The sequence below is a fragment of the Cyprinodon tularosa genome, unplaced genomic scaffold, assembly GCF_016077235.1.
Source record: "Cyprinodon tularosa strain WSP-4 unplaced genomic scaffold, ASM1607723v1 ctg633, whole genome shotgun sequence".
NCBI lineage: Eukaryota > Metazoa > Chordata > Actinopteri > Cyprinodontiformes > Cyprinodontidae > Cyprinodon > Cyprinodon tularosa.
Window position 1 is genome coordinate 183,588 of NW_024039378.1, and position 16,559 is coordinate 200,146.

The 16,559-nt window shown below is 39.5% G+C and overlaps 1 protein-coding gene across 2 annotated transcripts in view; it reads left to right on the forward strand.

Moving 5' to 3' along the window:
- Positions 1–12,997: 12,997 nt before the first annotated feature.
- LOC119798693 (galactose-specific lectin nattectin-like) overlaps positions 12,998–16,559 on the forward strand; it is a 42,715-nt gene continuing 39,153 nt past the window's right edge. The window contains exons 1-7 of one of the 2 annotated variants that reach the window (XM_038308263.1): positions 13,031–13,366; positions 13,457–13,550; positions 13,637–13,666; positions 13,769–13,878; positions 13,991–14,125; positions 14,213–14,324; positions 14,583–14,679. In XM_038308263.1, the coding sequence (XP_038164191.1) occupies positions 13,490–13,550; positions 13,637–13,666; positions 13,769–13,878; positions 13,991–14,125; positions 14,213–14,324; positions 14,583–14,650 (516 nt within the window). In that variant the 5' untranslated portion in view covers positions 13,031–13,366; positions 13,457–13,489 and the 3' untranslated portion in view covers positions 14,651–14,679. Of the gene's footprint in view, positions 13,367–13,456; positions 13,551–13,636; positions 13,667–13,768; positions 13,879–13,990; positions 14,126–14,212; positions 14,325–14,582; positions 14,680–16,559 lie in introns of those variants that run through there. The other variant, XM_038308264.1, reaches the window with a different exon arrangement.

A 16,559-nucleotide genomic window follows, 5' to 3' on the forward strand; every position in this document is an offset into this window, starting at 1 on the left:
TTCTAACGGGGTATTGAGGCTGGAAGACTGCTTCCTTCAGGTGGTACCTGACACTTCTGACAATCGCTGTCCTCAGAAAAAATCAGCCAAGGAGAACTGCCTTGACAAATTGTCGTGGGAAAAAAGTATTCAACTATTCATCCTAGTTAAATAAATGGAGATCGATGGATTTCACTCAGTCTGCATATTTATTAATAATCCTTGCAAAGAGAGAACGGCTCATCATGGCACAGCATTCTGCCCTGTTCTGATGTAGGCAGGGTTCGTCCCCCCTACTTACAACAATGGAAAGCAGTCAGAGTCATAACAAATTACACACACTTTGGTTAACAGTAACATGTTATGAATAAACCTTGAGAAAGAACCTGATTTGTTATGGGAAGAAGCTATGTCTGGTCTACAAACACCAGCCTGGAGAGAAATGTGTGACCTTGAGAGAGGAACAGACTGAGTGAAAACTTTTATAGTGAGTAAATATAAATATTAATATATAATAGAAGAAAGATACAAATTTTCCGACAACACATGAAAACAATATAATGTATATGGTCTATTCCCTGTCTTCATCTAGTCATATTAAGTGAAATTGTTCAAAAACCTGATCAGAAGTCAATAAGCACAACCTCAGATAAGTTGGCAGCAGATATGAGGAGCCAAAGCAGATCTCACAGTTTTTAGATATTTGTGCTAATGTTCATTTGAATTATTCACTGCTCATTGGGAGAGAAGATTTAGTTTAATGAAGCATATTGAAATACCGCTGAGAAAGTGGCATATTTGGACAACCATTGGAGTGAGAAAGATGTGAAAAATAGATCAAATTAAAGAAAAAAATTGTAGTGACAAGCTTTCTATCTAAGGAAAACCGATTGATTGCATCGACTGACTTAATTGACTCGAATGCAATCCCTCACAGTAAGCAGCTTTACTATAGAGATACCTCAGGATACCTCAGGATGACCTCAATCCCTCAAACTAAAAGGAAAGTTTAAAGCATAGATTTAAAAGTAGCCTCAGACTAAAACTGGTAGTTGGTTCCACAGGAGAGGAGCCTGATAACTAAAAGATCTGCCTCCCATTCTGCTTTTAGAAATTCTAGGAACCACTAGTAAACCTGTAGATTGAGAGCAAAATGCTCTGTTAGGAACATAAGGAACAATAATATCACTGATATAAGATAGAGTTTGGCCTTTTAAGGCTTTATATGTGGGAAGGAGGGTTATACATTATATTCTGGATTTAACAGGAAGCCAATGAAGAGATGCTAGGATAGGAGAGATATGATCTCTCTTTTTAGTTTTCATCAGAAATCTGACTGCAGCATTTTTTAACAGCTGAAGGCTTTTAACTACAGTTTGTGGACTACCTGATAGTAAAGAATTACAATAGTGCAGACTTGCAGTAACAAATGCATGGACTAGTTTCTCAGCATCAACCCTGGACAGGATATTCTAATTTTTGCAATGTTCCTCAGATGAAAGAAGGAAATTCTAGAAACCTCTTTGATATGGGATTTAACCCTTGTGATGTGTTCGGGTCTGTGGGACTATTTTTTATTAAATGAAAAGTGATACAATGAATTAATTTTTCAAACTGAGACTCATAGACTTTGCTTCATTTTCTGTGAAGAACATATATCAGAATACATATTTAATGGCCAATCACCATACACCCCCTCTACACATTTCTATTACACATAAGACCAACCCGGGGCTAATAGAAGTGTGGAAATTGATGTTCTGTGTAGAGCAGGGAATATTAGCCCGAACCCGACGGGACCCGAGAGGTCCCGTCGGGTTCGGGCGGGTTCGGGCTGTACTTTTTATTATTTCATTCGGGCCGGGCCGGGCTCGGGCTTTAAACCGTTATATGCGCGGCAAATAAATGATCATGTGATAACGTTCGATCTATACGCGATGAATGCAAAATGGATGTTACAGAAGTGAAACGGAGATTAGCCCTTGGCGAATTTGTGTTGGTCAAGCCAGCAAATGCAAGGTCGGAGGTGTGGAGAAATTTTGACCACATTCATAATGAAAACAACGAGGCAGTGGGGTATGTCAAATGCAAGAGGTGCGACGTAATGTTGAAATATGACAGCAAAACAACGGGGAATTCTTCGCTAAGCAGGCATGTTGATCGGAGCTGTAGGCAGGCTGGTGCCCGTGATCAAAGCCAAACATCAATATATTCGTTAGTTACTGCACCAAAGCCCATGCCTGCAAAAGTTAAACAAAAAGTGACCGACAAGTGTGTCAGCTTTTGCTGTAAAGATATTAGGCCTTTTAACGCTGTAAATGGAGAGGGATTTGTGGAGCTAGCGCAAGAACTTATCAATGTTGGGGCTGCATTCGGCAGGGTTCCCGCAGACTCCGTTATTCCCACCCCCAAGACGATTGCGAGCAGGTGCAATGACATGGCAGAGGAAAAGAGGGATGCATTGGTGCAGACGCTTAATGATGTGTTGCAAGATTCCACTGTAGCAATGACCACAGATATGTGGACAGATGATTATCGCAAGATTAGTTACTTGACGATCACATGCCACTTCATAAACACCGACATGGAGCTGGTGAATAAAACGCTTACGACTGCGATGTTCCCCGAGGAGGCAAAGACAGGAGAGAATATCAGACGGGAGATTCTCAGACTGTTAGTGACTAAGTTTGGCCTTCAAGCATCCTCTCTCAACAAAATTGTGTGGGTAACTGATGAGGGTGCAAACATTAAACTAGCTCTGCGGCCCTATCAGCGGCACGGCCTCGAAATCACAGAGCTTTCAAAACCAGACGGCGCTCCGGACATAGCAGACACAATTACAGCTGCTAAGGCATTGGTGAAGTACGTGAAGCAGTCAGGCTTGGCTGCACAATTGTCAACGACGTTGCTCCAAATGGGAGACACTCGTTTTAGCACAGTATACCTCACACTGACATCTATTCGGGCCACCTTTCAGGAGCTCCACGAGAAGCTGGAGGAACGCAATGAGAGAGCGCGCATTGATCAAATAGCACCAGACACACTGGGCTTTCTGATAGACTTTTTGAAGCCCTTCTACGAAGCACAACGTGAGCTTGAGGGAGACAAATATCCGACCCTTAATCGTGTGTGCCTCTGGGCTGAGAAACTGAAACGCCACTGTGAACCGAATGCCCTTGACTCCCCACAGCAAGCTGTCGTGCGTAAACGGCACGAACACTGGCTCGCTCGGAAAGTCGTCATACAGCACCTGCACAAGATTGCAACATTCCTTTGGCCGAAATTCAATCAGCTGAGAATGATGTCACCCTCAGAAAGGAATGAGCTGTATGCCCATGTCCGTACTCTTCTGCACTCCATGGCTGAAGGTCCAGATGTGGAACAACCCCAGGTCGAAGCCCCTGTTCCAGCGAAAAGAGCTCACTTTTCTGAATGGGAAAATGTACAGCAACCTGGCTGGGAAGATGATGAGGTCACTCGCTACATAGAGACGGCTGTCATGGAAAACGAAGTGGATGTTCTCGACTGGTGGAAGATCAACAAATCATCTTTTCCCAAACTTGCAAAGTTGGCAAGATCAGTGCTGTGCATCCCTGCCAGTAGCAGCAGCAGCGAAAGGGTCTTCAGCGCTGCCGGGCGCACCATCAGCCAGCGCAGAACAGCGCTGAAGCCATCCACAGTGGACTCGATCATCTTCCTCCACAAAAACATGTAGCCTGGTGAGTAAACGTTTTATTTAAAACTATATTTATTGTGTAAAAATACATGCAACATTCTCAATGTTTATGGCCTAATGTTGGCGTCATTTTACTCATGATTATTTTATTCATTTTCAGCTGCTGGTGGTGGCGTCGGGGAATGATTACGAAGAAGCGGCAAAGCGAAACCTTCGACATTTTCATATTTTTCTTGGTTTTATTGTGGCCAATAGTTTCATTTGGCCTAGGTTATAGCCTAAAATAGGCTGTTTATTTTAATTTAAACTTATTTGAATTAGATTTTATGCAGTGGCTAATTTCTAGGCCCATTGCGGATATTGAATAGACTAGGTCTATTCTAATTTGGTGATTGTGGTGAAGATTAATCTTACGGTTTATTTTACTTTTATTTTTTATTTTTTGCAATGCTGTTGTTTTTCCCTGGTCAGAGATTTATTTTAACCTAGAAGTAGCCTACTTGTTCAGACATCTGTGGGCTTACTTTGAATAAAGAATAATAAAAATGTAGCATATGCTTACAGGAGATTAATCAAGCGCAAGATTTTTATTTGCCTCGCGTGGGTCATGTTAAGATAAAATACCGCTGTTTTTTTGTTGATGCTTGTTATTTTTTCTTTTAACTTCCTTGGTCAGAGAATATATTTAAGCCTAGAATTAAGTTCTTGTTCAGACATCTAGGCTAACTATTCTGAATAAAAATAATAAAAAATATACAGCAAAAATATTTCATTGTTGACTGATTGTGATATGCGCACAATTGAAAAATGTCGGGCTGCAAACGGGTCGGGCTCTACGAAGCTGTCAATCATAACGGGCCGGGCACGGGCCTGGTTCTTTCGGACTCAGGTCGGTTTCGGGCTGACTTTCAAGGCCCATTTCATGCTCTAGGTCAGAGCTCCCACCACAACTGCTGACTTCAAAGAACAGGCCTGTCAAGTCTTCCAAGTTTGCATGCAAGTCTGACACATCCCTGGTATCCTATGTGCCAAAGAAAGGCAAGAACGTGGTACTCATTAGTACACTGCATGGGGATGGAAGAATCTGTGACCAGGAACATCACAAACCAGGGATCATCATGGATTTTAATGTCACAAAAGGAGGGGTAGACAACATGGACAAGCTGGTGACAGCCTACAGCTGCAAACGGAGGACTCTACGCTGGCCACTGGTAATATTCTTTGGCATGTTGGACATCTCAGCGTACAATGCCTTTGTCATTTGGATGGCACTGAACCCAGAGTGGAAACGAGTGAAGCTCCAGAAAAGACGGCTCTTTCTTGAGGATCTGGGAAAAGCATTGGTGAGACCACAAATTGAGAGAAGAAAACATATCTCCAGAACCCCAGCTTCTGCAGCCATGGTGAGGAGGATTCAGGAGGAGAATACTGGTGCCCTGTCCACCCAACTGACAGAACCACAATCTGCAGCTCCTGATGTAATTGTGTGATGCTGTTGCATGTCTGGCACTCATGTCTTGTGTGTGTGTGTGTGTGTGTGTGTGTGTGTGTGTGTGTGTGTGTGTGTGTGTGTGTGTGAGAGAGAGAGAGAGAGAGAGAGAGAGAGAGAGAGAGAGAGAGAGAGAGAGAGAGAGAGAGAGAGAGAGAGAGGGATGTGCGGACCCCAGATGAACAGGAAAACACGATATACATGCATCAAGTGCAAAAAGTATATTTGCAACACACACACAGTAAAGCTCTGCCACTCATGTATTGTATAGGCTAGAGGCTAATGGCCAGGTGTTCAAAGGGGCTGATGTGTTGTGCTGAATGGGTTAAATTTCAAGTTCAAAGAAATAAAATTCAGTAGTTTTGAAAAACTTTGCTTCACTTGTAAATTTGTTTCCACTCGCATGTCGATGTTAATTGAGTTTCTTTATTATATTTTAAATAATAAGTTTTAAATGTGACCTAACAAACGTAAAAGTCAAATATTAACCAATTGGGAAAAGGTAAAAATCTGTTCAGTATTTTATCATAAAAGAGATTGATTGTGAGGCATTGAAAGCCACAAAATGCAACGGGTCCATCAGACCCACAAACGTTGGCTGGGGAACAACAATATGAACATTACACAAAGGTTAAATGTATGAGCTCCTGAATGAGAACACATTGTTTCCCACAGGATTTTAGGAGACTGTGGTGGGAGAGTCTTTGACCCTCTGAGGTTTTCATGTGTGCACATTTTTAAGCGTAGCATATCCCACTTATTTCCCAGTTATATTTGTTATATTTATTTTTTTTTAAAACAAAGCAGCGCATGTATGACGTCATCTGCGTGCCGGACTGGAGTTGTGACAGGAAGCCTGGGCCACAGGTGGCTTCGCTCTACCCCTTATATTCATTCGGCTAGCTAATTGGAATCGTTAAATTCCATTTCGAGAGCGAGATCATCTGTGGTAGTAGCACTAGACATCTTCCAGGCATGTTAGTAAAACTAGCATCAGTTCAGCATACAGGATGAATGAATGGTAGGCAGCGCACGTGGATGACGTCATACACAGTCCGCTTTGTTTTAAAAATATATAAATATTTCCATCTCCTTTTTATGCTGCCTATTTTCCAGCCACCAGTGCCAGATTACTCGAGTTTAGTGTGAGAAGTATCTAGCGTACTTGTGCTGTTGTTTTGACTACCTGATTCAGAACCTGAACTACCTGAATACCAACCTTTTGTTCTGGTTCTGTTTCGGTGTGTTTCTGCCTGTCTCCTGTTTTCAGACGGCTGTTTGTACTCTGCCTGTCAACGACCTTGGATCTTTCCCCTGACCCCAGCTTTGACTACCCCCTTGGTACCTCTGCATCTCTCTTATCTTCTGGTCTGGACCCTGGCTTCATTACCAGCTCTAGATTTAGCGTCTGGGCCCTCCTGTTCTTCAGCATCTGCTGGCTGCTCTGCTCCTGGGACTCTCCCGCGGCATGTTGCAGAGAAGTCATCTGACTGGCTCCTACTCCTTCCTCTGGACATGGGCTTATCTTATGACCAGAGAATCCAGCAAGCTGGTCCCAGCTGATGAGTCGCATAAACAAGATTTTTAAATAAAATGTTTTTCCTTTGAACTAACCTTGACACAGCGTTGTGTGGCTGCTACCAGCTGTGGCAGGCTTACTGGATTCTTGGCAGGAGTAGAGGCTCAGATCAGTGACTTCAAAACTCAAATGAAGAACAACAATTAGCATGAAAGACACCTGGCAAAGTTCAGTCCTATCCCAGAAACAGGGATGAAGTCCAGAGGAGTGGAACTCCGTTGTTGATTACGATGCCATTTCAAGAGATCCAAAAGAGAAGAGGAGCAGCATCTTTCATGGGAACTAGTGGATCCAGTAGGGTTAATCCAAGCCGTGGTCAGAAGACAGGTCCAAGGTCGACATCAGGCGGAATCCAGGTAAGAGTCTGAAACAGGTGGATCTGATGAGAGATAATGAGCAAAGCATATCAGAGAAAATGAGGGAAAACCCAGCCTGAAGGTGCCAAGATCCAAAAACATTTGTCATTTAGGTAAGTACAATACACCACAATAGTCAGATATAAAAAAGAAGCCTAATGTTAACCTTGATTTAAAGAATAGATTAAACCTTCTGTAAAAGAATATTGCCAAAAAATTTATTACTTGCAGGACAAACAAATTCTGGGGTCCATTATCTGAGTTAATTTCACTAGGGGTGTCTCAGTGGTATGATGAGCTGACTAAAACTGTTCACAAAGATCAATGGTGAGTAATTATTTACAGTATATTTGTCCCATCTTTGTAATTCACAAAGGCAAAAGTCACACAAATGCAATCAGTTTAGGGGTTTACAAAAATGACACTCTCTGCACCCTAAATGCACCAGAAAACGGATGATTATCACAGAACCTACTTCCCAACAGCTGTAAGACTATATCCATCACTGTTCCTAACAACCTCCATAGGTTTTCACATTCATTCTGATCTTTTGAACAGTTTCTGTTAGTTAAATAACACGCTGCTGTCATTTTTGCACATCTCGGGTGTTGCTGCTAGTAAAAAAATTTAAAAATCAAATTCTAAACTTGAGGTTATTTCATTTTGAGGGTTAATTTTTTTTTTATGCTAGAAAAGAATGAGACGTTAAAAGCTAAATATTTTGCAACTGCTTGATACATTCATTTAATATGCATATTTCATTATCAACTATTTTAGACCTTAGTAAGGATGATTTAGCAATATGGAAACCCTCAGAGTGAGAACAAACACAAAATTAAAATTGTGGTAAATGGTTGAGTAATTACTTTCTCAACCATTTACCAAAACAGGACGTCTAAAAAATGGGAATAGTATTTTTTTTGTTAACTTCTTTACAGTACATGAATACAGTTTTACTTTTCTAAAATAAACAGTTTCAGTCAGGCCACAATTTAAACATTAGGAAAGATTTCAGGCTTATTGTCAGCTTTTCTAGGGTTTTTACAATGTTCTGTATTAGAACTTTACTTTTTCTATGTACATCAATTACTTGTTGAATGTTTGTCAAAGTATTACTTTTTAAATAGCCTACATACAGATTATGCTGGATTTTTACTTTTTTTTTTTAATGTATTTTTACTTCTACTAACATCAATGGATGAATCATCTATCCTCACAGCACTCCTGTTGGACATAAAGCAGTGGCTCACCAGTTCTTACTGATATATAAAAAGAAAACTGCATGAATGATGCTCATAGAAAAAGAATCTACGAAACTAGAACATTCCAGTGTGATCCTTGCAGAAATGTAACAAAACCTTTTTGAGGAGTTTTAGTATCTCTTGGTCTCCTTGGATCCAACCCTAACAGTAAAAAACATGTTAAACTTAGTGTAATCAAATTTAATTTGCTAAATAGATCAGGCCATTCATGATTATTTACTCAGAAAATAAAGTTTTTCCATTCAATGACATCTATACATATAGACCACTGTGTTGTATCACAAGTATTGTGCACCTCAATTTAATTCATATTAATTCAAAACAAGCTACCATTTAATTACAGATCAGGAGCATTTCAAAATGTAACAAAGAATAAAACAGTACAGCATTTGATCTAAATTTAAGTGTGAGCAAAAGGGTGAAGTTAGCTGCTAATTTTCTGAGTTCTGCATGAATCCAGAATATAATTTAGAATCCTCCTTCCACACCTTAAAACTTAAATGATCAATCTCTGTCCTATATTAGGGATCTGATCATTCCTTATGTTCCCAACAAAGCACTTTGCTCTTAATCTACAGGTGTACTTGCTGGTAATAGAATCTCTAAAAGTAGAATTGGAGCCCTATCCTTTTCAAAAAAATAAAAATAAACGACAAAATAATCTACAAAACTACAACATTCCAGTATGATCCTTGCACAAATGTAACTAAACCTTTTTGAGGAGTTTTAGTATCTCGGGCTCCTTGCATCCAACTCTTACAGTAAAAAACACGTTAAACTCAGTGTAATCAAATTTGATTTACTAAATACTTTAGGGCCATTCAAGCGATTAACTCAGAAAATAAATTTTTTCCATTCAATGACATCTATACATATAGACTACTGTGTTGTATCACAAGTATTGTGCAACTCAATTTAATTCATATTTATGTAAAAAAAAAACTACCATTTAATTACAGATCAGGAGCATTTCAAAATGTAACAAAGAATAAAACAGTACAGCATTTAATCTAAATTGCAAAAGGCTGAAGTTAGCTGCTAATTTTCTGAGTTGTGCATGAATCCAGATTATAATTTAGATTCCTCCTTCCACATCTTAAGACTTAAATGATCAATTTCTGTCCTATTTTAGAGATCTGATCATTCCTTATGTTCCCAACAAAGCACTTTGCTCTTAATCTACAGGTCTACTTGCTGTTAATAGAATCTCTAAAAGTAGAATTGGAGGCCTATCCTTTTCAAGAAAATGAAAAAGTTAAAAAACAGACCACTGGACCTTGTTTTCTAGGTGTGAAGACATTTCGCTTCCCAACTAGAAAGCTTTCCCAATTCAAATTGTCTAGAATAGCTTTTGAGTTTCAGGTTTATAGAGTGGCACAAACAAAAGCCTTGTTATCGCTTAGGAAACATGCAAATTGAAAAAGCTTCCTGGATAGGAAGTGAAACGTCTTCAAACTTGGAAAACAAAGTCCAGTAGTCTGTTATTTTACTTTTTCATTTTTTATTTTGTTGGAATGAATATGACCTGGAATGATTCAGAATCTTCACCAGGAAGCAGATCATTTAGTTATCAGGCTTCTCTCCTGTCGAAATAACCACCAGTTATATTCCATGAGACAGATATCCTATCTACTTTTAATGCAAGGTTTTTTAATGTAAATATACGCTTTGTGACAAAGCATATAGTTGAAGTTGCTCAGATTATCCTGAGTTATCTCTATAGTTATGCTGCTATATATTTAAACTGCTGGAGATAAAGCAGCCATATGTAATATTTCTGTTTCATTCTATCTGTATTCTCCTATCCTGCAGTATTTTTGGTTTAACCTCTAACTTTGTATTCTGTATGCTTTTATCTCATCATAGTAGCTTCATCGGGTCTGTTCCTGTTTGGCTGTGACACGGATAGAAGTATCAGATTTGCTGCTGCAATCTACACCTTTGTTTGTGAATGTCTGAGCTGGCCTTGTTTTTCAGTGTAGTCCTTTTTCTATTTTACTGTGACTAACTGTACATGCTCTCTTTAATCCTCTGACATTGGGGCTGGCTCAGAACCTGTCTGCTTGGCTGTGTGTTTCCTGGACAGGGCCACCTCTGGAGCTAGTTTACACTTACCTTTTTGTATGTCTGTTTCTATCTCCTTGAACCTAAGTTGACCTCGGCACACGGTTAATCACACTGAGCCTGGTTCTGCTGAAGGTTTCTTACTCTCTGACTGTATGATCTGGATGAATTGTCTCTGTAAAGTGCTTTGAAATTACATATTTTGTCTATTGGTGCTATATAAATAAACTGAATTGAATTGAAAAAAAAAGTGCATTGTCCTTCTTATTTTAACATAAGAAGTGGAGGTGTGTTAACTGTGTCATTTTTTATTCATTCAGTCAGGCATCCTGGTTTTATACAAACGTACATTCAACAGCCAGACACCTCTTGTGAGGATACCATCCCTGCTCTTGAACCCTGTTGCATGCTGGGTATTGGAGTTCTAGTGATTCTATGCTCCTTGCATTACAGCCTTCTCCCTATAAAGAAATAATATTCACATTTAACACCATGTCTGGCGGAGACAGTCCTTAGGTAGCTAATGACTGCCTTTCTTGATGTAGACTGCAGGACTCTAATTTCCACATAGTTAGAAAAGTAGTCGTTGACCACTGTGTAACTCCTTCCCTTAAAGTCAAATTACTCAGTTCCAACTGTGTACTAAGGTCCGTGGGGCACCAGATGAGTCATGATCGACTCCGCTTGTTATTTTTTGCCGGTGAGTGAGACAAAGCTCACATGATGCGGTTGTCAGGCTGATATTTTAGTTGTTTCTCGGCCAGTATATTACTTCCCTTGTTCAGCTTTTACACTTGGCTTCTTCCAGGTACCCACGTGTATCTTTTGGAGCATCTGATGGAAGTAGTGAAGAAGGAAAAACAAATTTACTCCCCTTAAACACTATTTATCTTGCTCTTGAGTTCTTTCAACGTTTCAACTGCATTTGTCTCTCTCTGTATTTGTTTTGTTCCTGTTTTGATTTAGCACAACCATCAGTGAGCTGACCCTTTTAAATCACTCATGTATTTTCTTGATGAGCCCCTAGCGGTTCAATGAGCACCATTTCATCTTTTAGTTTGTTCCACAGATTGAATGGGATTTTCCTGCAAGGATGCACAACAGGAGGTATGGGTTCATCCAAAGATATTTTGTGTTCTCCCGGTAGACATCCAAGTCCCTACTTAAAGTCCACAATAGCTCTGCTTGCATTGTAGGTGTACCACCAATCATTATTCAGAGATTTGGTACTTCTGGCACTGTTGTTGATGTCGGAGAAGGCTATGGAGGCATTGCAGAGATAAGGTTGGAACAGAATTTAGAAATATCTTCTGCTTCTCGATAACTTGCTTTTGACGCTTTGTGCCTGTTGGGATCCTCAGGCTTGCCCACCAGAGGGCGCCGAGGATTGTCTTCTGTCTCTTGTTGTTGTCTTTTAGGACTGGAGTTACTGTTGGGATCTGGAAATGACCCCCTGTCTCCAGCAGAGTGCGCCATGGGTCTCCTAGGGCTGGAACCTTCCTGCACACCTGTTATGCATCTTCTCATCAGGAGACTTCCCCTTTATAAACACCTGCCAGACCTTGCTTCCACGCCGCAGTGTTGATCTTAGTTTGGTTAGCTACCTGAACCTCTGTTACTGATTGAATCTTAGTTGTCTCTAGTGTGAGATCAGATTCTAATCTCTCCTTTGTCTGTGCCTCACAGGAAACCTGTCGCTAGTCTGAAGCTCTGGAAGAGCTGCCTCACTGGAAACCTGTCTCTGGCCTGAAGCTCTAGGTGAGCCTACCTGCTAATCTACCCTGGTGAGCCAACCTGAAGATTCCTATGTGGATTTAACCTGAAGACTTCTGTGTGGAGTTTACCTGAAGATTCCTATGTGGAATCAGCCTGAAGAATCCTATGTGGATATTCCCTGTTGTTCCCTGCAATGAGCTGGAAGCTCAGCCTGAAGAATCCTATGTGGATATTCCCTGTTGTTCCCTGCAATGAGCTGGAAGCTCAGCCTGAAGAATCCTATGTGGATATTCCCTGTTGTTCTCTACAGTGAGCTGGAAGCTCAGATCGAGGTCTGCCATGCTAAGCCTGAAGCTAGACGCTTAGCTTCTCATGAACTCTGCTAACCAACAGTCTCCGGTCCCAGTCAAGACTTCAGTGAACCAAGTCTCAGAACTTGTTTACGATCTCATGTTCAGAACTTTTAATAAACATTTGAACTTTTTCCCTGCCTCCTCCATGTGTGTTCTGCATAAGGGCTTGCTCCTTTGATCCATCATGACAGTGCCAATTTTCATTGAATTTAAACTTCCCGAAGTGTTCCAGATAAAACACTAAGGCCAGGATCTGCAAATCATCACAAATTTGAAAAATAGAAGTATTTTGGATGCCCTGGTTAAAATGTAAAACAAAATATAGATTGATTTTTGTTCCATATTTTGTGTGTCTTTTAAGAACATGGCACTATCTTGCTTCATTTTTTCTGTAAATGCGACTGGATTTTTGTTGCATTTGCAACTGAATAAAACCACAAACAAATATATGACTGAGAGAAGGTGAAAAATATGTGTTTCACCTTACATGTGTAAGGGATTGTATTAACACCCTAATATATTTCTTAAATGTGTATCAATGGTAAACCTAATTTAAACAATTCAGAATTGCAATCAAGAGCTACAGAAAAGTCCCAGAGGGCAAAAATGGCCTTTAGACCCCACTTTTTACTAAAAAGTTCTCACGGAGTTGTTGCAACTTTCATAGCCATGACAGGCATAAATGGTAATGTGGGGGGTTGGTGTTTGGTAATTTTGGCACAGGTTACAAACCAGATCTGATCAGGGAATTTTATTCTGTGGAATTAGTTTCTGTATCATTTCCCCATTTTGTGGATGATGGGAAGGTTAGTAGCTCTATAAGAAGCTTGGGATGGCACATTGAGCCCTAGGTGGTCCTGGCAGACGAAGAAAACAAACCATTCTGAATCAGGTTTGCTGATCGACTCTCTGCTCTTCTATTTCACTCACTGGTGAGTTTAAATGTTCATAACATGTCTAACTTATTTTTCATTGATTTCAGCTTGTATATCTCCATCATCTCATCACTTCCATCATGAAGTTGCTGGTTTTGTGTGTCCTGGTTTTCTCTGAGATGGCATGGGCCGGAGCTGATCGTAAGCATTTCTCAAGTATACAGAGTTTGTAAAGTTACTAAGACTCAAACAAACTCACTAATTTGTCTTGTTTAAAATGTCCACAGCTGTTCCAGATGATGGCTCTGCTGATGAAGGTCAGTCACTGTTGTTTTGTAATAGGATCATGAAGAATAAAGTTTATTCTAATGCTGACATACATTGCTTTTAACTAAGGCTCTCCATTTGCTTGTCTTTAGATCCAATGGACTTGGTCCAGAGATCTGCTTCTTGTCATTCTGGCTGGTCTGAGTACAACGGTAACTGCTACCACTATGTTTCCAAGCCCTTGGATTGGGCTTCAGCTGAGGTGATTTTCAATAACATTGTGCTCTTATGCTATCTTACTCTCTTATCTTATGGTTGTTAATTAACAAAACACAGCAACTACTTCTGTACATCATTCTGTTTTTTGTCTGCAGAGGCACTGCATGTCCATGGGGGGACATCTGGCATCAGTTCATAACCCAAGTGAGTACCATCATATTCAGCATGTGATAAGGAAGGCAACTTATGGGTTCAACCGAGCATGGATTGGAGGCAGTAATGCACACAAGGTATTTTTTTTACTAGTTAGTTTATTTGTTAAGTATTTTGATAAATGAATGAAAGAAGTTTATAATGTGCTGGGGCCTTTCTTTTAGACAAGCATTTGGCTTTGGAGCGATGGAAGCTATTTCCACTACACAAACTGGTGTCCAGGAGAGCCTAACAATTGCAGAGGCAACCAGCACTGTTTGCAGATTAACCATTCAGGTAAAAGAAAATATCACACATAAGTGTATGTTTTTCAAGCAGTAATGGGTAATTAGCAGGTTAACTATGTTAGTAAAACTTTAGCTACAACACTATTACATTTACTGGATTAAATACAGGGGCATGTATTGTTGTTTGCTTTGTTTTTTTGTTTTGGAAATCGGTTGTAGAATATCAAGCTTCCCTGCAATCATAGTTCTTTGTAAACAGTATTTGGTTTCTGTGATATTTACAGATTTATTTTTTTCTTGTGCTTAGCTGCAAAGTGCTGGGATGACTTCGAATGTTGGTATCGTCTCCCATCTGTCTGTGCCAAGAAAGGCTGAGCAGTCCGAGAGGAAGCCTTTTTCTGGTCTTTCAGTTATTCTGCCACATAGAAATCATATTTTCTAAAAGCTATTTCTTCCTTTACTTCATATAATTTCTCCTTTTTGTAACACATTTGAATAACCCACACATAAACAGCAGGTAGATTAGAGCAGAGTCAATGTTTTATAAGTGGTGATTTAAGTAAAACCTTCTTTTCTTTAGCCTTGCATTAAATAAACTTTTGAAGCATGAAAACAATATAATGTATTAAGTGAATTTGTAAATTTTGTTATTATTTAGTTTTTTTCACCTTTACCTAGTAATCCAAACTTTAGTCTGACCAGTCTTCTTTTATTTTACTTCCACAAGACTCAATTCTTGGGAATATGTTATTATTACTTTTTTGCAACACCTAAAGTAATATTTTTCACACATATTGGTGCCGGTATATCACAGATGATGTTGTGGTATAGAATCTTAGTAAGAGCTACTCCTTACAGTACAAGTAGAAATGGGCTGCTGCTAATGGTTATTTTTAAAGTAGATTATTGTACTAAGTATTATGTCAGCTTTTCATGATCATGTATGATCTTTATCCTTGACTGAGATGGAGGTCTAGAGGCCGCTCTTTGTCCAGAGACCAGTTCTGGTTTCTAGAACAGTTCCGACCTGTTATTTTCCCAGTCTTGGGATTGATCTCAGGTGGTGATGGTCTGGTTTTGTCAGGCCTTGACCAATTGTATGGAGACAAGTTTGAGATTTGGTAGTTTTCTGTAGTCAAAATATATACTAATAGTTGCTCCTTATTATCATAACATGCTCAGACATCACAATGCATGTGAATTTAAGGAACATGAGTGATCAGAGCACTGCTAGATCCCGCCATCTTACATCAAATACAATGTTTTCATTGCTCATAATGACTGTGAAATCTAAGCTACATATGATATTTAAGAAATTGGCATGTATTCTTGGTCTGACTTTAGAATCTCTCCTTAATATTTTATTTACTTTCTAAATTTATTCACTCAGGACTCACAGCTGCAAGGCTAATTTGTGTCTGAGTGAAAGGAGATAGTTTTATCCTATTTGGGATTGTTTGCTGTAAAAAATAATCATTGTCATAACAAGCCAGACTCTTCCTCAGGCCTTACTCATAACAGTCAGTCCCGTTGCAACAAGGCAAGCAAAGCAAGCAACTGCCTAGGGCCCGAGCTCACTCGGGGCCCCCAGACAATAGCTGACCTGGTCATAATGCCCATCTATTGACTAACAGTGTGAGCGCAAATGTTCCCTCAAAGCTGCGGGCTTGCCCAACTGCGCCCTGCTTGCACGTTTTCGGCGCACAATTAAATCTCTGCAGTGAATAAAATAAAATCCAACATAAACTTTAAATCAAAATAGACAAAGATTTTTTTCTTTATCATTTTGAATTTGCGAATTATTTATTTTGCAACCTAAAAAAACAACAATGAAAATACAAATGATTTCCGTTATATAAAATGGAGAAACTGAGCACAGTTTTTGCTTGCCTTGTTAAATATAACCTAGTAATAATTAAAACGGAAAGGGAATAGATTAATCATTAGCATATTTCGTTTTGGCACTTATAGCATCTCAGCCTGCTGGAGTATGGTAGCTACTTTTGAAAGCAACTTTTATATGTTCCTATAATATCAGTTTTATATTAAAGATTAATACATTTAAGAGTTGGATTTGGATGAATATATTCAATAGAACTTCAATGGGCCTTCAAAAAGTTCAACAATGTTCTTATTCAGCACATCAAAGAGCTACAGATGCATAAATAAATAATCCCACTGGAAGGAGACCATGTGGCGGCCCATATTATTCAGCAGTCTAGGCCTACAGAACAATGAAACTCAAAGATTTGTATCAGCCCTGCTATCAAACAAGCACCTTAAG